Consider the following 21,116-nt stretch of genomic DNA (forward strand, 5'->3'; position numbering starts at 1 on the left):
AAATCTTCACATTCAGCTTGAAGATCATCAGATTTTCACTGTGAAGAAACATGCTTAAATGTGGATCTCATGTCTATGCTGTTAGCACCCAAATTAGCACCAAAAAGACTCCAGGTTTTAATATGAACACTTTTATTAAAGGGTTGACAGGTAGAAAAGGTCATCAGCAGTGCCAGAGACATCATTTCTCCTCTATCACCAACTACTGCCCAGAACCAATCACATCCCTCGCTGAGAAAGATCTTAATCTGGCAAGAGACGTAAAGCCAAGCAAGTTTACTCCAAAACCGTAATTATTTTAAACAATATACAGATTATGGGACCATGATACTTTGCGCACTGCAAAACTGAAGCACACCAGCAGAGAAATAAACAAAAATAAAAGAATGCATAAATCAGGAGGAAGGGATGCAGAGTGGCCTTAAACTGCTGCACAACAATCACAAGAGATTCAATGTGTTTTTAACAACAATATATTCATTCTACTGAAATAGGTGCGTGCAGTTCCATGTATTATACAAAGCTGGGAATATAAACACAGCGGGAAGGTTGGTGGTTATCGATGCATCTCATCCACTGAAACATTGTAATTTAAGTTTATACCGTCTGGGACTGAACTGATGCAGCAGCGAATAAAGATTCTGCATCCTGCAGGCTGGCCGACATCACAACCCGAAGTCAAATACTTACTGAACTGCAAACATTAAAGGTTCAAGAGATTTAAATGCGAGTTAAAAGTTACTCTCTGACACTGTCATGGAGGCTTCTTTTCACTCTGCCTGTTAGATATTATTACTAAAATCAACAGCTTTAAAATGTGACAAACTTCAGCACTGCACCGGCTCACAATAGCGCAGAGGAAGTCATCACAAACGACGACCGTTACCTCTAACGTGGCACACCGTCAGTGACCACACAGTCTCATCAGAGAGCCCAATAAGAGTGAATAACACATGAGAGGCTATCTACAGGAGCCATACACAGTCAGCTGATCATAATACAGCATGTGGTGGAGACAAGTGGCGTTAATTCACTAAACTTCCCTCACAGTCCGCGCGTGTGTCTGTACAGTCACAATGTGTATTTTTGACAGATATGAAGAGCGGAGGCTTGATGTTCAAACAGAAAAAAAAGAGTCTTTATTCATTCTGACGTTTTCCATACAAAATAATTAAATGTCCTGATTGGCTTGGCAAAGCGCTCTTTTGGCAACTGCTCGCAAAAATCCACCAACCATAACGAAGGAAACCTGTAACTGTGCCCCTCTGTGACGACCAATCATGGATCGAACTAAGACCAAGCACAAAAATAAAGGTAGCAGGACAGCTCGCTGACACAGTCTGTGTAGGTCCATATCCTATATGTAACTGCTGTCAGATAGTTCAAGTGTTTTTCTGTCATTGTATTGAAGTTCTGCATGACATATACAGTGTTATTCATACTATACAAAATACTAGACAGTAAGAGTAGTTGGCTGGAGGGGAGGAGGTGGAACATTCAGGATGAGATGGGTGGACAGGAGGGCGACAGGAAGGAAGGAGTTGAGATGAACCATGATAGGAGAGCAGCTACAATATCAGGAGGTGAAGAGAGCGCATGAATGGACAGTCAGCTGGATGGCATGAGCTCCAACTTGGGGCTAATGGGTGGTGGGAAAGACATAAGGAGGAAGGTTATCCCGATGGAGAATCAGTACGGAGGATAGGGTTGGGTGGGGTTGGGTAGGAGGGGGGTAAAGTGACGCCCCCCTACGTGTCCTATCGGTCCATTTCATCCAGCAGGGGTGTAGCGTCTCCGGCGATCGACATGGGCGTGCTCTCGATCATGGGGCTTGGTGATGGTCGTGGCGTCATCCTCTGGGCTTTCTTCCGCCCCTCGGCCTCCTTCTCCTTCAGCCACTGCTCCGCCATCTTGCCCCAGTCCACGGCTGAGGCGTTGCTGCCGCTTGCCCTGCAAGGGAGGGAGGGAGGACAAAGAGGGAGGAGCTTTAGTCAAAGACAGCGTAGGACAGAAAAACAGACTGAATGGTGGCTTCTGCTCAGCAGCAGAAGTGATACAAGTTTGGGGTTTAGCACCATCTAGTGGCAGAAAACATGAATTATTTGATTATTACAGAAAAGGCGTCTGTTAATGTTTCAGCTTTACATCAGGTTGTGACAAATATTCCCCTGGTACTTACTTTGGCTGTGGCGGCTGCTGCTGTGGCTGCTGCTGTGGCGTCCGCCCTCTCGATGAGGTGGAGGACGACGGCGTGCCGGACGAGTGGCCGTGGTGACTGCTGTGGTGGCCGTGGTGACTGCTGTGGTGCGACACGTGGCTTCCGTGCGGGTGGGCGTGTGCGTGAGAGTGTGAGGACTGTGGCGTGGAGCCCGGGTACTGCGGCGTGCCGAGGGTCTGCTGGCTCGGTGTGGTGTAGGAGTAGCTTGGTGTCATCATGGGAGTCGCAATTGGCTGCTGAGGGGTGGCAAATACCTGCAGAGAAGAGTGAGGTCATGAGTGTGGCTCACAGAGGTTTTTTCTGTGCATGATAATGAGTGTTTTTAATTATTAAACATAAAGAAAACTGGTCACAAAAGCATCTGATACTTGACATTAGCAGGCTAATTTACATGATCTTAAATGTGCTGCAGACGAGAAGCTAATTAGCCAACATCAACAAGACAACCCTCCTCCTTCCACAGTAGACGTCAACCATAAAAAGCTGCACTCACATGATAAGCAGAGGAGCTCCCTCCTCCCCCTCCCGTGCTGCCTCCGTAGCCGTACTGGCTGGAGCTCCACTGTGCGGGGGTGGTGTTGGGGTTCTGGCCCTGGCCTGTGACTGCGGCGATGGCACTGAACATCTGAGAGGTCATGTTGCGTGGGAGGGCGTTGACAGCTCGCGTCAAGTCTGGGGAAGAAGAAATAAGGGAATGGTAAAATGTAGTGACACAACATGCTAGGTTGTAAATGTGTGTGTGTGTTTGTGTCATTAGAAGAGAAGTCAACTCACCTGCTATGTTGATATTAGCCGGGGTGGCGTTCAGGGATGCAGGAGTCCTTGTTCGGCTGCTGTTGCTAGGAGTGATGCCTTTGATAGAGGAAATAAATGTTCGATTATAACTCATAAAATATTTAAACTCTTGTAATTTACACTACTAACAACAGTGCTTCTGTACCTGGCACAGGCTCTTGGTAATGGTCCTTAAACCAGCGGAATAGCCCGTTCACTGTGGGAAATATCTGCGAACGGTAGCGGAAGCCGTCTGGGGTGATAGTCACAAACTCAACCCTGGAAAAACAAGGTGTTGACATTCAGTTGTGTAGGTGCAGCATGTAAACCTGGTTGTCAATCAAACCAGTAAGTGTCTCATAAAAATATTGGCAGTTGATTAGCTGTGAGGGAGAGTGGATAAGGACTGTCTCGTGTTGAGTATCTGGCTCTACGAGGATAACATCTCAGAGAGATTTACAAGTAGAGCCTCTGTAGTAGCTATGGACCTTTGCATGGCACCTGTTACTGGAACTGATGAGTATTTACAACATTGATTTGTGTTTTAAAATCGGCCCAACTCGCATATCTAATATTCTTTTTATCCACGGTGTCAGCAGGAAACAGAGGAGGCAACAGAGGAGACATTTCTGCTCACCGTGGTTTTCCGCGAGGCTGGTAGCCCAGTATGAACTTTCCTGGCAGTTCTTTACAAGCCGAGATAAAATAGGGAATAAAAGTCGGCTTCTCCCTCTTCGTCCTGACCAGTAACTCCTCCATTTTCTATCAGAGAGGGAACAGGACAAAAAGGAGACATGAGAGGTGCAGCTTGAGGCAAAACCAGGATGTAGAAAAAGATGGGTAATATTCAAAATGACATCTCAGGACAGTAACTCAGAACAGACCTCCTTGCTTCCTCCATAGCACTCCTGGAAGTACTTATGCCCCAGTAGATCCCGCGCGAACGACGCCATTGGCTGGATGTAACGAGCAGTGATTTCATCCAGATCTTCAAACTCCTGCAGAGAATGCAAGAAAGGTATTTTAAGAACAGGCAGCAGCAAAAACAACCCAGATTTTTTTCACTATACATTATCTGCAGGTTTGAGGATGAAGCACAAAATCATCTAAACAAGGAGGAGAAGAAAAAAAGCTTACTTCAGTATTGATCCAGAGAGTGTGCCCTAAGCTGAATGCGTTCTCTTTGCCTTCTTCTCGGACGTCCACGTGCTGATAGATGCCATCAGCAACCTACCAAACATCAAACAGTCAGACTGGAGCATGCTGCATCACTCAAACTTTACATGAGTTTAAAGGTGCAGCTTCTACATGTACTGCTAAAGATTACTTTGCTCTATGTGCTTTATTTGACACTTCATCACCCTGCTGCTGTCCCCCTCTTGGTGTCTTACCTTCCAGGTGACAGTGAGGTGGTTCTCTCCCTTGCTACTTGGTCTGATGATCAAGTCTCCCTGGTCCAGGGTCTCCATCATCTTCTCTGCCTGGTTGAAACTGATGTTGTGGAAGTTGGGGTGGGCTATCACTCTCTTTATATACGCTGGAGAGACAAGGAGAATTGTTTAAGAATGGTAGATGTAAATAAAACAGAAGTATTGCAGTGTATTTTATTTACTGCAGTTGTTTGGGATTATTATACTAACGTGTTCGCTGCTGTTTCTTCTTGAGCTCCTCCTCCTGTTTTTGGTCTTCGGACTCTGTGTCAAAGTCATAGTAGCTGTCCTTGGGGAGCTTCCATTCATTGGCTTTGTCCATCAAATCGGATGTGCGGCACGTGAGGTCGACGCTGAATTTCTCAATGTCGATTTTCATGATGCGGCAGTGAACCGTCATGCCCACCTGGAGGAGGGAGCGGGAAGAGAAACGGTTATGTATTAGAGCAGAAACGATGGGAATGGAAAACATTCAGAATCATTCAGATTTTTGCTGTTGATATTAACAAAAGAAAAAAACAGCATCAGTAAAGCACAACAAACATGGCCTCACCTTGACTCTCTCCTCGGGGTGTTTGACCACTTTGTCACTGAGAAACTTGGTGGGAATGAATCCCTGGACTCCGTTATCTAATCTTGATCGCACTCCAATGGCCTGACCCGGACACGAACCACTGTCAAAGTGATTCCACACCTAGAGTGGGAACACAAAACCAAAGAGATGATGTTTAGATGTCAGACTTTCAGCTGTTTTCTAACATTTAGTTAGTCAAAAGCAGTATGTTTTGACCAGACGGGACTAAAATGTTAGTGGTGGGCTGTCAGACATTCAAAATCCACATATTCCCCCACTGTGCTTCTCATCTGTCTGTCAAAATACAAACAAAGCCTTCCTGTAACTGGTTAAATAGGTTGAGGGGCGTCTGCAGATCCCCCTGAATCCGAGCCAGCCATACAGGTTCTGATGTCCCAGAGAGGCAGCTTAATAACAACGCACGCAAAACTAACACTTATCACGAAGGTGGTTGTGAACTTTCTCTGCTAACCCAGGCTTTCTGCTTTAGGCTCTGTGCGCTCACAGATAAAGGGGCGTTTTACGCGTCATTTAACGCTTCTTCCGCACAAAGAGGAGCGATCATCGGCTGCCTGCTTCACTCAGACTGTTTGAATGAGAAGCGATGATGAATATATAAAACACTGCTGCTGCAAAGTGTGCAGCAGCGTGAAGTACGTGCTACTGTAACTGCACGGCTTCGTTCTGTGGCTTTACATGCGTAATGTTACATTACAGAAGTTTCCATAAACAAGTAAAGGACGGCGCTTTACAGCAGATTGAACCTGTATCAGGCTGATTGAATTAGTTTAAAGAGAGAAAAGTTTGATTGACTAAAACTATAAAGGGTAAAAATGACTAAAATGTGACTAAGAAGCATTTTCATCTTAAGACTAAGACTAAATCTAAAACAGCAGCCAAAATGAACACTGGTCAAAAGCAGAAAACTCCGATGTCTGGTACCTCGCTGAGTTCAGGGAAGTTGTCCTGCTGGCAGAAAGGACACTGCCACAGCCCTGTAGCGTCGTTACGGATGGCCTGGTCGTAGCTCTCTCCCTGAGGTCGCCGGTGAGCGATACCTGTTACTACACTGGTGATCAGCTTACCTGGAAGAGAAGGAGGGGAAAACTTCAACAACACTGGTCTATGGAGCCCAAATTCAAAACGCTGAGTGCTGATGCTTGGAAATTAAATTTATATTACTGATCTTAGCTTATAAAAAACTATAAGTGTATTTTGGTGCAGTATTTATTACCAATATAAAAGGTCTCTGGAGTCTCCTTGGTGAGCAGGTTAAAGACTTCCTCAGTGTTGGGGACTCTGTAGGCCACTCGCAGGTCTTTGTACCTGCAGCTCAGCTCTGCACGGATATCATACAGGGTAATCCCCTTGTTGCCGTAACCCTACAGGGAGAAAACAAGAAACAACAGTGAGGATAAGTTGGCGGAATGTGAAACATGTCTAAGTTTCTTTTGGCTTTACAGCTTCCTGAAACGCACAGTTGTGTCTTTATCTAGACTTACTATAATAAGTATTATGCACTTTTACAAAAGGAGGAAACTTTGGAAGAGACAAACCTGTCTCTCAAGCTCTTCAGCGAAGGCATCCAGGTCCAGATCTTTGAGACGTTCTGGATTCTCCAAGATCTCCTCCAGAGCTCCGGCTGGGTTGGCATCTTCTGCTGACTCATCATACTCGAGGGCGTCCACAGCCATCTTACGAGCCCACTCGTACGTCTCAGGGTGGACGCGAGATCCATCCAGGACCTCGATGTAGGAGTCCGTACTGTGTGGAAAGATAGAGAGAGGAAGAACAAATGCTGTCACAAACAGGACAGATGGTAGCTTTGTCTGACAATTGAACATTTAGTGAAACATCAATATAATCTGTAACTGTGTAACAGATCTCAGCGGTACCAACCTGTCCCCAAGAGATGCTGTGTCGATCTTGATGAAACCGGCACAGTTGATAAAAACCTTTGGACCCATGTGACACATCGTGACCAGCTGGGTTCTGTTTTCCAGGCGTGTGTTGTTCTGCTTCAGAATCTGCACAAGTACAGGAACCAGGAACAGATCGCTTTAGTTTCAGATACACCAAAAGTAATAAATGACAGCAGCACACACACATACCTTGAGCAGGTGGGAGCCCTTTCTCGGTCCCAGACCACAGACAAACTGGACCAGGCTCTGAGTGTGAGGATGTGCGATGGCCTTGTTCACATCCACGCCGACCTCATTCACACGGTTGATGAATTCACAGTAGAGAGCACAGAGCAAATCTTCCTTCACCACATGTTCCTGAGGAAAAAAAACATTGTATGTAGCTGCATAGTAATGTTGAATTTTAGGTCTAAAGAGTCTTTAAAGCAATAACTGCTGTAAATCTGGCTGTGATGCTTTTTAAAGAAATCATGCAGCAACAACATGCAGCATCAAATACAAAGATGGAAACATGAACAATGTCTTCTCACCTGTAGCGGGTGCAGTTTGAGGCAGAGGATATCATCATCACTGCTGCAAACCTGAGCATACTCCATCAGGGGATCCTGAATCTTCCTCGCTATCGACACAGCCTGTCTCAGCAAGGGAGGGTAATCCCTGAAATCAACCTGCACAGAGAGAAAGCAGAAGGTGAGAGGAGAACGAGCAGCTAAGGGGACATCCGGCTACTTCTTGGATTATTCAGTTAGTGAACTAGCTGCTATAGTCACAAAGTGGACCTACTGATGTGTCTGTGCCTATATTTAGTAGGTATGGAATGGGATGTTATGTTGAGGTGCTCAGCTTTTACCTCAGACTTCTTGCTGTTCATGTACAGTGTGGCCAGCTCATTGTCGACAAGTTCAACTCCCACAGCGGGCAGAGACGACTCCTGCTCGAGCTCGCTGATGGTCCTCTTGATGTCCTCCATGATCATTTGGGCGTCTCTGCACACATGACAACACCATTATAAGTGGAATGTTGTTCAAAATGTCCACATGTACATTTCCAGCACAAACAGGAAGGAATATATGCTTTACCTGTTTTCCCCAGCGACAGCTACCACATGGGGTTTCTTGCTGGACAGAAACTTCTTGAGATTTTCAATATCATGTGCCTGAGGATGACACACGCACACGCAAATGAGTGAGCATTTCAAAGATGCTTCCGGTAACATGTTTTCCTAAATGAATGAAAGAATTGGTTGTTTGCAGTCGGTCCTGTTGTTTGCTTTTACCTTTTTCTCTCTCTCGTCCTCCCTGAAGGCGTTCCTCCTCTTCATGAAGTAGGGCAGACGCAAGAAGTCAACCACCTCTCCTTCCCCGTTGATCAGAGCACAGAAAACTGGTGTGTCTCTGTTAAAGCAAAGGCAGATATTATATTGTCATATTGGTGGTATGTCTCCTACATACAAAGACCACGCTCTTGCTACAAAGCCCTGTGCGACACTTACCTGCTTGGTGCATAGGCAACACCCAGCACCCGAATGCCTTTGCCCTGACTCTCATCCATCAGATCATCGTCTTCCTCAACCTGCTGATCTGGCCTGTAAGGAGCCACCTTGAGCCAGTTATACAACCGGCGACAGGAAGACTAACAGAGGAAATAGAGAGTTCATAATGAGTTCAAACTATGCAGAACTCTAAAAGAAGAACGCAGTGTTAGAATAAATGTAGAAAGACAGCAGGACATATTACCCTGACGATGCTCTCTTTGGCCTCGGTGATCAGTTTGCTCTTGAGCTCTTTGGCCATCTGAGGGTAGAGGAACTGGGTGAGAGCTCTCTCTATGGCTAAAGTTCGCTGCCTGTTCCACTCCTGCACCTGGTGGCTGAACTCGTCTCTGTAGTAGAACTGTTTGATCTCATCAAAGTACGTCTGGTCCCCGGCATATCTGAGGAGAGGCAGAGGGCAGACACAGAGAGAAGCTGAGACATGAAACAGAGTCATAATTCAACAGCCCCGTGCTCTAACGACAAGGATGTGTGTGGAGAACTTAGCTGCTGCCTGAAATCTCAGAGGAGCTATCCTACTTATCAACCCAACATCCAAGTAAGTTTTATAAACAGACGCTAAAAATGGCACAAGTTCGTCACATCGGATCCTGTTTTTGGGAAACGTCCTATCGTCATGGGACGCACGAACACCGATCCTAACAAGAAACATAAGCCCTTGATGTGTGAGTGTTAACTTAAGTTTTGCCTCATGTGGTTCATTAGAGCAGACTTTATCCGACTGTGCAAATAGTTATGTAATCACATACGGATTACCTACAGTTTAGGAGGTTCATATTTGTATTTTATACTCAGATCAAAAATAGTAGAAGAAGAAAACTGGCCAGGGTCCGTATTTGATTTTGATATTTAATTTGTTCGTTTGTGTGACAGGGAAGTTTCTGGTCTCAAGTCTCGGTCGGGCTGAACGCAGAATCTTCAAACAATCATGTCAGAGCATCTGCTGCAGCGTGTTGGAAATCTCAGCATGGTGCCAGTTTCCAATAAATATTTCATTAAATCAGCGTATGGTTCTGGTGCGGTCATGGTGCCGATACCAAACCCCTCAGAAATGGCTGACTGACTTACGATCACTGCGGGATTCAGCGTTTTCAGCATTTTACCAAAAATTTGAGAAAAAAAAACTTGCCAACATAAGAGGAAAACTCAAATATTCTATTCTCTGAGATTATAACCAGTTTTACCGGAGCTGCTGCCTGCCTGCGCTGTCAGCCTGTGATACAGTGATGCTGTCACAGCCCCCTGTGCCGCGGGCAGAAAGCCCCTGTACCCCCCGCAGTTCCTATCTGGCTGACAGTCGCAGCCACAGCGTGGATGTGCAGCCCGCAACACAACGCTCTTCACACAAGTTCCAAAAGGCTGCCAAGCAGCAGCCGTCCGAGTATAAGTTAAAATAACTTAAAGAAGCTTATAATCATCCACCTTCTCTGTGCTCCTCTCTCTGTCTCTCTCACACACACACACACACACACACACACACACACACACACACACACACACACACACACACACAGGATTCCCCTGCACCTTGGCGAGTAATTGCCCACTATAATGTATATTCTACAGTTCTCTCTTGCTGATTAACGCAAACGCATATTTGAATATTACGTCATTTAGCTTTTTTTTTTTAATTCACCAGTTAGTTGTTGGTTAAACGGTGTCGGTCTACCGAAAACAAAATTAATCAAAACTGACATCTCTCATTTGGTCGTCAGTATTGTCGCTTAACTTACCCTTTGACCCCAATGAGGTCTATGCAGATGTCGATGGAAAGCAGCCCCTCGTCCTCTGCCAGGCACATCTTTAAGAACTGATCCCCGTTCAGCTCTTTCACAGGCTTGTTCTTCAGATACTTGAACGAGTAGGCAAAATGAGCCTCGTCTACCTCCTACAGGAGGTGAGCAAACGAAAAAGGCTTGTTTGTAATGGTCTCTGGAGAATACTCTGCAAGTTCAGGAAATGTTCTGCTTTGAGTCCTCACCTTCTTGCCCTTCTTCGTCGGCTTGATGTTGATTTTGGCCCTCTCTTGAAATGTCTGACGGAGAACATGTCTGACCAGCGGCTCACGGGCAATCTGCATGGCCACCATGTACCTGGTTCCCTCCAGCACTGCCTCGGGAGTGGAGAACTGACTGCAAACGTAGTCTTTGGCCAGCTCGACAGGCTCGGCCGGGAACTGCTCCGTCTCGTGACGCTGGTAGCTGTCTCTCAGATTTTCTCCAAACTGCTCTGGAGTTAACCCAAACTTTTTCGCCAAGCCGTCTGTAGTGTGTAGGGTACAGGAAAAGAAGTTAAAGTAAAAGGTGTAAGGATGGTTTAACTCTGAGATCGAGGTGTGAAAGGTTAATATGAAGACTGACCGAGTCCTACACTCTGACAGATGCTGTACATGTCTCTACGAGATGCCAGCTTTAGGTCAGGTCCTTTCTGTTCTTCTTCTTGTTCTACCTCCAACTCCTCTTCTTCACCTGAAGAGGAAGGTCATCAAACCAAGGTTTTAAAACAACACCAACATACAAAACAACTCAAATGATCTCAATTAGACTTCTTCATTAAATTAAAGACTCTTGCATCTCACCATCCTCTGACACTTCTTTGATCTTCTTGAGCCTCTTCTTGCTGGACTTGGCAGCATTCTGCATCTTGGGGATGTCTCGGCCGTAGTACAGGAGGAAGTGGTTGTACACATCACCCAGCTCCTCGAGAGTCTGAACATCTTTCAGCCTAAAGAAAAAGAACAAACGGTTTGAATAGCACAGAAGGTGAGAACTGGAAGGTGTTTTGTCAAACACCATGTAAACTCCTGTGTTATGAGGACGTACCTCTCCATGTCAGCCGTGTCCAGAGGACGGATGCCGTCCGCCAAAGGTTTGTCGGGGTCCGCGGAGATCTGCTCAAACTGGTAGGACTGCATCTTCTGAAACAGACGGGTCAGGTTCTGCTTCCGGGTCTTCAGTTGGGTCCACTGGTGGGTTGAGGAAGAAAACGTACAAGTTGAGAAAGCAGAAATGGCACATGTTCAGCAAGCTGATTGAAGCAAATCATTTCTTTCTGTTGTAATGTATTTGTTCTTAAAGTCAGACAAACTATACCTTTTCATCCCACTGCCACACCTTCCACAGGTCGTTGATGTTCAACTCAGGCTCCACATATTCTTTCCTGTAAAAAGCTATGAAGGGAACCTGGAACAGAAACATGATGATATTGGTGCTTTATGACTGTCACTCTTTGCATCTCTCCTTCTAGACATAATGTTGACAGCTTTAAAAGAAGCTCTAACTCAAATACAGGAAGCAGACAAAAGAAATGGATCTTGTGGATAAGATGAGCTCACTGTACCTCAAACTGTTGGTTTCTCATGAAGTTGAGGGCCTCTTTGATCTTGGCGATTGTGCTGGGGCCTTTCCTGCTGAAGTTTGTGGTTGTCCCCCGGTCTAGATAATCTGTGCTCTCCTGTTTGGGGCACAGAATAGAAACTACATTTGCAACATGATATATCTAGGAAATGTACTGCACATTTTAATAAAGGGAGAATCAAGCCAGATAAGAAAGGTATTTTAAAGTTCATACCTGCATGGAGATGGTAAGTGTGGAGAAGCCATGTCTGAAGATCCACTCTGCCTCCTCTTCCAGCTCATCATCCTCAGCAGGTTTAACAGGGATGGATCGCAGCTATAAGATCGAGAACAGAGTCAGGCACTCAGACAGAAAACATCAGGCACACTCAAAATAAATGCGCCTCCCAAAGGGAGAAAGAAAAGTCTTTTTGAAAGTATTTGTGCCATAAAAGAATGAACAATAGACTATCAACACTGTGAGCATCAAAAGGACACACACCTGGAACCTCTCGGGCATGTCTGTGGTCCGGATCTCATTGTCTTGGTCAGTCATGTGACTACTCTCCAGCTCACTGGGCTCGTAGATCTCAAAGATGCTCTTCCTCCCTTGCCTCCTCTTGGTCTGCTTCTTGGGTCGGTCCCAGCTCTCTTCATCCTGGTCCTCTTCCTCCTCCTCGCCCTGGTCGTAGGTGTCTGCGTCGAAGTCAGCAAAGTCAAAGTCGCCACCAAAGATTTCTTGGGCCTCTTGGAGGGCTCTGTGGGAGGATGAACAGTGAGGAGGAGGAGGAGGAGGACACAGTGACCATGAGTTATATTCTCGGTGTTTCATAATATTTATAAGTCTCTAATCTAATTTGATCGATGAGATTTATATTCAAGATCTAATGAATCATTTAATATCGAGCAGCTTGTCACTAAAAATGATACTCACGCATCTGTGTATCCTGAGAACTTCTTGCCCCTCTTTTTGGTGATGGGTTGGCCGTCATCATCCACGATAAAGTCGTCAATATCTGCGGGAGAAAGGCACAAATTTAAGCCTTTAAGAATCAAGTTTCGGTCAAAGCTAACATTTCTCAACCGAGAGCCTTTTAGATTCATCAAAACAAATCTAAAAACCGCATCTTCCAGGCCCACCTGACTCCTCATCTTCTCCTTCCTCCTCATCATCAGCGTGGTGAAGAGGCTCATCGACGGCCTCGCCTTCCTCCAGCTCCCCGTCTGCATCGCCATGAAAGATCTCATCTGCGATCAGGTCTTTCTCGTCATCATCTTCTTCATCGTCATCGAGGGTTTTTACACGGTCGTATTTCTTTTTCTGTGACACATTAGTAAAACATCAGCACTGCTGCGTTTAACTTTTTCAAGTGTACAAGACCTAGGTTTAAAACGCAGGCGCTCAGGCGTATTATGAGATGTTAATGGTAAAATTTAACACCATTACTTGAGAGGAAAACTTTTATTCTTACCCTTCTTTTCACTTTAACACCCAAGTTTTCCTCAATCAGGTCAAGATCATCATCATCCAAGTAATCATCATAATCTGCAAAGAGGAAAAGCTCAGTCAGGGGGGAAAACTTCAAGACATGTTAAGAAAGCTGTTCTTCTTAAAGGGCAAGTTCGCCAATTTTCAAACTCAGTCCTCTCATGCTATTATGGGGAGCTAATGCCATTATGGCCTTTGGAGGACGCGATCCGGTGTTGTAGGAATGTAGAATGGGCGAAACCAGGAGCTGTTTGTACAACTTTCTCCACAGCTATGGCGCCAATTTCAAATATTATTGCTTCTATCGATTACAGAGAACACCAGCTTTGACTGACAGTGGCTTTTTCCAGGGGAGAATTTCTCTTTTAATAGTGATAAACATTATTAGCTGTAAAGGCAAATTAAATGTTGAGGTAAATAGATGAGGAAGACATCAGCTGAGATATAATTATTTCTTTAATTATGCACCTTTATAGCACAATGACTCAGAATATAATATCACTACAGGCGTCTATCCATTCATCATGCTCACTGGAGGTTAATGCAGCTGCAAAGAAACACATTCACACATTCAAAACAAGAACATGAAGGGCGATCACACACCACACCGACAGAGACGTACGATCAAGCAGCACCTGCTCAGCTTAATGCAACCCATATGTGCTTGCATCTGGCTCCACAACAAAAAAAAGGAGGCAACCTGATGCCCAACCGATGCCAGAATGTGTTTAAATCAATACTTATTAATCATGTGGTTTGTCTCACTTTATAATCTAATTGTAATCTTTTGGGGTAGCCTGCTAAATTAGGTACAAAATCCAGACACGCAAATCTACCTTAGTAGAGAATAGTTAGGTTTTTGTTTTTGAAATAATTATTGATTAATGTTATTAATCGACTTCTTGATGAGCAGATACATCGACCAAGTCGTTTATTGTTCAAATTCTAATTAACTGAAATATCTAAGTATTACACTGACAGCCAGAGAATGTGACTCATCAAACCCAGGCAACTTTGTTATTCATCAATAACACAGTGTGAAGATTTTAACAAGAGTAGGTGGGATGTTTCTGCTGTTTCATAGCTTTCCAATAAATACAAGTAAGAAGAAACAATCCTACAGAACATCAATATAACTACTATTGTCAACTACTGCAGTGATAGTGAACACCTGATGAACTCACTGCGCTTTTTACGTCGATGCCGCACTTCCTCTTCTGAGTCACTCCCCCCTCCACTCGGACTCTTTTGAGCTTCTTCCTCCTCCACCTCCTCTTCGTCTCCATCATCAATGAGTCCACGTAAATTTCCTCGCTCATCCTGGTCCTCTGTGTTCTCTTCTTCCTCCTCATCTGTTGAGAAATGACAGATAAGTTGACACACGTCATACAGACCCACCTCAGACATGCATACCCAGAACTAAACGATTCAAATCTCACCATCTTCCTCCATAAACCTCTGGGTTTTTTTAGGCTTTAGGTCTTTCTCTGCAAACTCCTCCTCTGACTCCTCAGCCTCGCTCTCGATGAAGTCAGACATGACTGCTGTTCCTGAGGAGATGTGTGAGATCCAGTCTGTCAACGTATTCGCTGTTATTCAAGAAATACTGTGTTCAACCAGGCTTGTCACAAATATAAAAGACAATCACATACTATGTAAGAAGATATGATGTTAAACATTCTGCTGTAACTGAAATTTCACCCCTCAACCTCCATTCCTTTATGTTCCCTTCAAATAGCTTTAAGGTTAATAAAACATCTTCCTTCACACTGTCGGACAACGTTACATAGAATTTCTTTATCAGCTTGTTTGAATTCTTCATAATATAACATAACATTAAAGCTGCTGTGAGGAACTTCTGGTTTGTGCTGATGTTGGTGCCCCCTATGGATTAAGACATACCTCTTATTTCTTTGTAGATTTTGTCCTGTACATGCTTAAGTGGTGTTTTTTTACAAAAAAAACTCATCCTGCTTTCTTTAACAGTCATATGCATCACTCACTTAACATTTTTGCCCTGAAAAATGTAAACAAAGACAGCATGCAGTTAACTGCTTCGTCTGACACCTACCCCCTGCCAGCAGTTTAAGGCATTAAAAAAACTATAAAGAAAGAATTAGTCATGTCGCTGATGGTCTGGTTTGCTTTTGTAGGTCATATAGAGTAATCAGAATTAATCTCAGTCTGTTTCATAACCAGCAAAAAATTCCTCACAGGAGCTTTAAGGAAAATACTGCACCCAATACACGTTAATCTTTACTGTTTTAGGGCTAGATCTGTTTTGCATCATTTTGTAGAAAAATTAACAAACATATTTGGTATGTATGTAAACATCAGGATCTCCTCAAGAGTTAAAAAAAAACAAAAAACAAAAGTTATGTGAGTTTGAACAAAGTTAAACTGCAAATCAAGATTTTTTATTGACGTCCTGTAAGTATACATGGTTATGTGTAGTCGGTGTTGTCCTGTGACAAAAGCTGTATAACTCATATTTAATATATGATGAACAATTGTAAAATTATACTTTGAGGTAAACACCAGTAAAAGCCCAGATTCACCATTGTAAGCATTGCTTGTTGGCACCTTTTGATTTTTTTAACACATCACATTACACTAGAGTTACAATGTTAAAAAGTCACCGCACATTAGATAGAGATGGTGAGCTCAACAAGACAACACTACACCTGAGGTTGTCGCAATGCGCACTCACTACATCGACAGACACGACCAACCAAACTAATTGCTGTATATTATTAAATTGTAGCTAAACGGTATCCAGATAATATCTTTACGTTGCCTGATAGGCGGTCGTACCAAAATTGTTAACGTTATATTACGATATCTTGTCAACAATGTTAGCTACTATCTCAGTAAACTAGCAACCAGCATCTAGGCTAGGTTAGCGAAGCTAATAAGCTAGCGAGCAACATATAGCCAAGTAGCCAGAAATTAATATTCATGCCGCTCACGTGGATTATATTGGATGACAATAAATAAACTGACAACAAAAGAACAACTGGACCATACTCGCGGTTGTAGAAATAGAGCTAGGCCTCCGAGCCGACTTCGCAGTCTAACAGTAGTTCATGCTTTAGCACATCAGTACGTTAGCCTAGCATTAGCTGGAACGACAACAACAGCTAACTGCACTGGTGTTAGCTAGTTAACGGCTGATAGCAGAGCAGCACAAAGTAAAGATCGCAAATGAGCACGGTGACATTAGACTTACACGTCTCACTGCGGTGGCAAATTCCAGATGTATTTACAGTTATAACGGTATTGTGTTGTGTTTTGTGTTAAGGGGAGCTTGTACTTGGAAAAAATGGCCGAGAACAAGACGAGTGGCGTGAAGACAATTCCGGGATGCAGTGAGGGAACTTCCATCCTTTTCAGGAGCGAGGTGGCGCCCCCTGCTGGTTAATATTTATTCTACACAATACGAAACAAGTAAATAAGACTGCACCATGAAACCAGCCTTCATATTAAATGAAAAACTTTCAGATTCTCATACATATCAAACTAGATCCAAGCGAAGGCAAATAAACCCACTTTAATTTAAACCCAGTAAGAGCCGCACAGTTTACACTCCGAGTCGCTAGGGGCGCTGTTTCCTACGCGACACATGGGCTTACGTCACCACTTTGATGACGTAGCGAAAATAATACGAATCTCAGAGAGGCATCGGCGGCCGCTTCTTGGGTTTTTATAAGGAATGGGTCACTTAAACTGCCCTCTTCTTCCTCGCTCTCTAACAACATTTCTATTGTTGTTATCCTGTATATTTGGACTGTCATTCGGCACGGAGCTGAGTTTTGTAACATGCGGATCAGTCCTTAAACTGTTAAATATAAAGCACAATGTGAGACTACACTCGCACGACGTACGCTACGGTTCCGGTGAGTTTTCCTCTCATTAAACGAGTATTCAGCCTTAATAAACAGTCACAGCATGTTTTTCGCTATTACTTTTATTATCTGCTACGACCCTCTTATGTGACTGAAAACTTGTTGTTGAATGGGAATTGGAAACGACTTCTTTCTGTGTACAAAGGTTATCAGTTAGACATGTTTCATGTCGACTCCATTATTTTATTTGTACAATCAATCATTTGCACAACACTGATGATACGTGAATGTGATGAGGTGCCATTTTCATATAAAATATTTACTCAAAGGATGAAAAATTAATACATTACGAAATAACAGGATTTCCCCTAGTAAAACTAGTACTTTTTTTGTTGATATCAGCCTTGTAAACATTTCCTTGACCTCATTATTAGAGGGATAGACCATACAAGAACAGAAACCAGCGTTTTTAGGCCTAATATATCATATGTCTGAAACATTAACTTCACAAAGCTTGGCATGAATTCCCCACTCTCTACTACGGAGGTATTTAGAGAGACACTCTTGTATGGCTCTACACTTCAATAGTAACCAGTCGAACTGTTATTTTGACAACATAAGCCATTGGGTTCAAAGTCAAACCCAACGCTTACACAACAATCACTGATTTAACTCTTTCAGTGTTTTTCTATTTTTATTAACGTGATAACTGAGTAGTCACAGCAACTCAACTGCCAGAGAATTGGCAGGCAGTCCTTCACTTCTTAAATCAGTTAAATATGTTTCATTTTTCTTAGGTTTGTTGCAGGGTCACCTTAAACAGGAGCAATTTATTAGCTTGGACGACTTTAAAAACATAATTAAGGATCATTGGATTACTGAATGCATCTCTCTTATTGCTGAATGCTGTTAAGTTATTGTTAGTTGTTGTTGTCTGTTGTTTGTTCTTCACGTGACACTTTTTATGCTGCTGTCTTGGCCAGGACTCCCTTGTTAAAGAGATTATGTATTTCAATGGGATAATTTCCTGGTAAAAAAAAGCTTAAATAATAAAAAGAATAAAAATTGTTGTCTGCAAAAGTCTGTCTCTGCTTACTGTGTGTGTTTGTTTTTGTGTGAGACAGGTAGCGGGCAGCAATCTGTAACAGGGGTGACTTCAGTGGAAGACAGTAACAGCTACTGGAGTATTCGAGGGACAAGAGACACCTGGTGCCATCGGGGCACTCCTGTTCAGTGTGGGCAGACGATCCGTCTCACCCACGTCAACACAGGCCGCAACCTTCACAGCCACTACTTTTCCTCCCCGCTGTCCTCTAACCAGGTGGGTGGTGTGAGCAGTACGTCAGGGAAGCAGAGTGTTTTGGGGAAGATGATTCAAATACGTCTATATTGTTGACATTTCCTGTCTAATTAGGAAAAGCTGATTATGATTATAGAATGTTTATAAAAAGTGTTATGACTCATCACAAACCCAGTGAGTTAAATCCAGGGAGAGATTAATTGCTTCAACATCACTAATCTGTAGTTTGACATGTATAATGCCAAGAGGTTGCCTTTCACATTTAATGGAATCGAGAGCAACATTTTGAGCTTGACCTGATCTGACAGGAGCTTTTACACTTCAGGAGACTAATAAACTCTGAGGGAAAACAGCCTCAGGTCAAGAAAAACCTCCTCAATCTCCAGGAGGTGTGAAAACACTGTCCGACTAAAGTGTTGTTAGGTTGGAAGATTTGAACCATAAATTGACGGTAACTTATCAACTGTCTGACATTTTGTTATACTGTTTATACCACGGTAGCTTTTAGTTATTTTAGTTATATTAGTTTCTCGACAGTTTTTATCTCTATATCATAAGATTACACACAGCCCACTAGAATTTTTATTAACATACTCCCTCATCCACTTAAGAAGCCAGATAGATTACTATCAGCGGTATCAGCACACTCTTCACTGGATGCTAAAGGGTGTACATCACTTTTGGTGAAGAGACAAGAAGCAAGAGAGTCTTTTAGACAACACTAAACATCTCCTATGTTGACTGTGTTTGGATATCCAGCTTGGTACATAATGCAATCTGTGAATGGACAGGAGCAAGGCAGAAGATTAAAATAACAACATCACTTTTGTATGTCTGAAAAGTGTAAAGTGGGATATGTGTATCTGAAAAAGTTGTTTGAACTCGGTAGTAACAAATATATCCCTCTGTTCAGTGCCTCTTTAGAAGCTCCGCCCCCACATTCATAGACTCTCACTAACAGGGAATCGATACTAACATCAAACTCATAACAAGCAATATGGTGGAATCCAACCTGTTTGCTTCCTAAGGGTGGGTTAGCCCAAACATGGGGAGCATTTTTTTTTTTATCTCTATCATGGTAGACATGGGGCCTATACTATGAAGCGAGTTCAACATACCCAGGGTCTCTTTTCCTGATCTGGCTTCACTTAACCTGACAAAGGAGATCGTGCTGAGCGGTCACACGACAGTGGTTATCAACTCGATAAGTCAACCCAGGGTTTCTATGAGCATGTCACATAAAAGGGGTGTTGTTTAAATCTAAACACGGCTGTCTGCCGTCAGCTGACCGGCCCCCTGGCTTGGCTTGCTCAAAGCCACTTTGTTTGTTGCCTCTTTACAGAGCCAGGGATGTGTACAAATACTGGATTTTCAGCACGCACACTTAATTGATAGCTAGCAGACAGCAAAGAGATATTCACTGAATCCAATACACTTTTTTGGGCCAAACGCCAATCCAGTTTTTTGGATGGATTGTAAAAAGGACCCAAAAAGCTTTAAAGCTTCTCCATTCCTTGTCTTCTAAAACACTGCTAACTTGTCCTCAGGAGGTGAGCGCATTTGGCGACGAAGGGGAAGGAGACCACCTGGACGAGTGGACGGTTCAGTGTGGGGGATCTGTATGGAAGCGCGAGGAGGCAGTCCGTTTCCGTCACAAGGCCACGGATGCACTACTTTCAGTGACGGGGGAGCAGTACGGACGGCCCATCCACGGTCAGAGGGAGGTTCACGCCATGCCGAGCCCCAGCCAGCACAGCCTGTGGAAGGCCATGGAGGGCATCTTTATGAAGCCCAGTGAGAGCCCCGCAGGCAGCCGAGACTACGCTCACCCGCACACAGAGTTCTGACCTTGACTCTTCGTCTCTGCTTCTGTCAGGTCCTGTTTTCCTCTCTGTCTGCCGCTGTGTTCCTACCTCTGTCTCTTATTACACCTCCACCAGCAGTCTCTTCCTTCTCCTATCTTGTCTCATTTTTCTCTCTCATTAGCTTTTGAGTGTCGTCTTTTAAGGACTGTGCCAAAGTCTGTCATGAATCAGGGTACAATGACTTCATCTTGTCATCCTTACAAACCTCTCACAAATTTGTCATGTTTTAGGAAACACTACTTGAATCCTCAAAGATCCAGCAGCTCCTCTCACAGAGCTGACACTGATAAAGTAGCGTTGTAGTTTGCCTGTACACGTATAAGAAGACATTAAAATGTTGTTTTACAGTAAAAAGACTACACCTAATTACATTTTGTGACACTTCCTCTCAGCTGTAATTTATTGTTAAATATCTACCATCTGCTCTTGTTTTGTTGGATTAAAAAAAAAGACACCTGTGCCTTTATCCTTTTCTTACGAAGTAGACGTTGTTCAAATTTTGGAGCTTTTTAAACTTTTGGAAACAAGATTTTCTTCTGTTTTGATGATCTTTGTAAGGTACTTAACAGTGAATAAGCAGTGTTACTACATTTTTTTTCCAATTCAGTGTTGCATACACATTTTCCCACACTAACTAAAGTTGGAAACATGAGATGTTTTTTTTTATATCCATCATTGAACTGGATGCTGTTTATTGTCATCGTTTGATCAGTTTTGGTGCTGGGAGAGGTTACAGTGTTTTTGCATTCATGCTGTCTGTGTATGTGTTAGAGCAACTCTGTGTTCCAGAGGTTCATATGAGCGAACAAACA

At 43.6% G+C, this 21,116-nt stretch overlaps 2 protein-coding genes across 4 annotated transcripts; one reads left to right on the plus strand and one right to left on the minus strand.

Annotated features, from left to right (window-relative positions):
- Positions 1–115: 115 nt before the first annotated feature.
- Positions 116–16,627, minus strand: supt6h (SPT6 homolog, histone chaperone and transcription elongation factor). 3 transcript variants are annotated; one of them, XM_069666201.1, is made up of 37 exons: positions 16,524–16,627; positions 14,734–14,844; positions 14,479–14,646; positions 13,278–13,351; positions 12,946–13,126; positions 12,740–12,821; positions 12,308–12,563; positions 12,041–12,142; positions 11,810–11,923; positions 11,563–11,652; positions 11,293–11,435; positions 11,049–11,194; positions 10,831–10,938; positions 10,452–10,732; positions 10,204–10,358; positions 8,655–8,850; positions 8,411–8,550; positions 8,195–8,312; positions 7,998–8,074; positions 7,769–7,904; positions 7,449–7,586; positions 7,108–7,275; positions 6,896–7,023; positions 6,553–6,760; positions 6,231–6,378; positions 5,939–6,081; positions 4,976–5,116; positions 4,633–4,828; positions 4,384–4,529; positions 4,130–4,222; positions 3,877–3,990; positions 3,630–3,754; positions 3,159–3,271; positions 2,993–3,070; positions 2,712–2,890; positions 2,180–2,472; positions 116–1,950 (listed from the first exon to the last, which is right to left on the minus strand). In XM_069666201.1, exons 2-37 carry the CDS (start codon positions 14,831–14,833, stop codon positions 1,758–1,760), a joined length of 5,271 nt encoding a protein of 1,756 aa, XP_069522302.1. In that variant the 5' UTR covers positions 14,834–14,844; positions 16,524–16,627; the 3' UTR covers positions 116–1,757. The 3 variants fall into 3 exon arrangements, with proteins under 3 accessions (XP_069522302.1, XP_069522320.1, XP_069522312.1); XM_069666219.1 differs by having other exon boundaries at positions 14,734–14,868; XM_069666211.1 differs by having other exon boundaries at positions 14,734–14,883.
- A 354-nt stretch (positions 16,628–16,981) lies between these two features.
- sdf2 (stromal cell-derived factor 2) lies at positions 16,982–21,116 on the plus strand. Its single transcript, XM_069666328.1, has 3 exons — positions 16,982–17,190; positions 18,264–18,460; positions 19,987–21,116. Exons 1-3 carry the CDS (start codon positions 17,007–17,009, stop codon positions 20,284–20,286), a joined length of 681 nt encoding a protein of 226 aa, XP_069522429.1. The 5' UTR covers positions 16,982–17,006; the 3' UTR covers positions 20,287–21,116.

Source organism: Semicossyphus pulcher, unplaced genomic scaffold (genome assembly GCF_022749685.1).
Source record: "Semicossyphus pulcher isolate SPU_LCO1_2020_fin unplaced genomic scaffold, fSemPul1.0.p SCAF_10, whole genome shotgun sequence".
Lineage (NCBI taxonomy): Eukaryota > Metazoa > Chordata > Actinopteri > Labriformes > Labridae > Semicossyphus > Semicossyphus pulcher.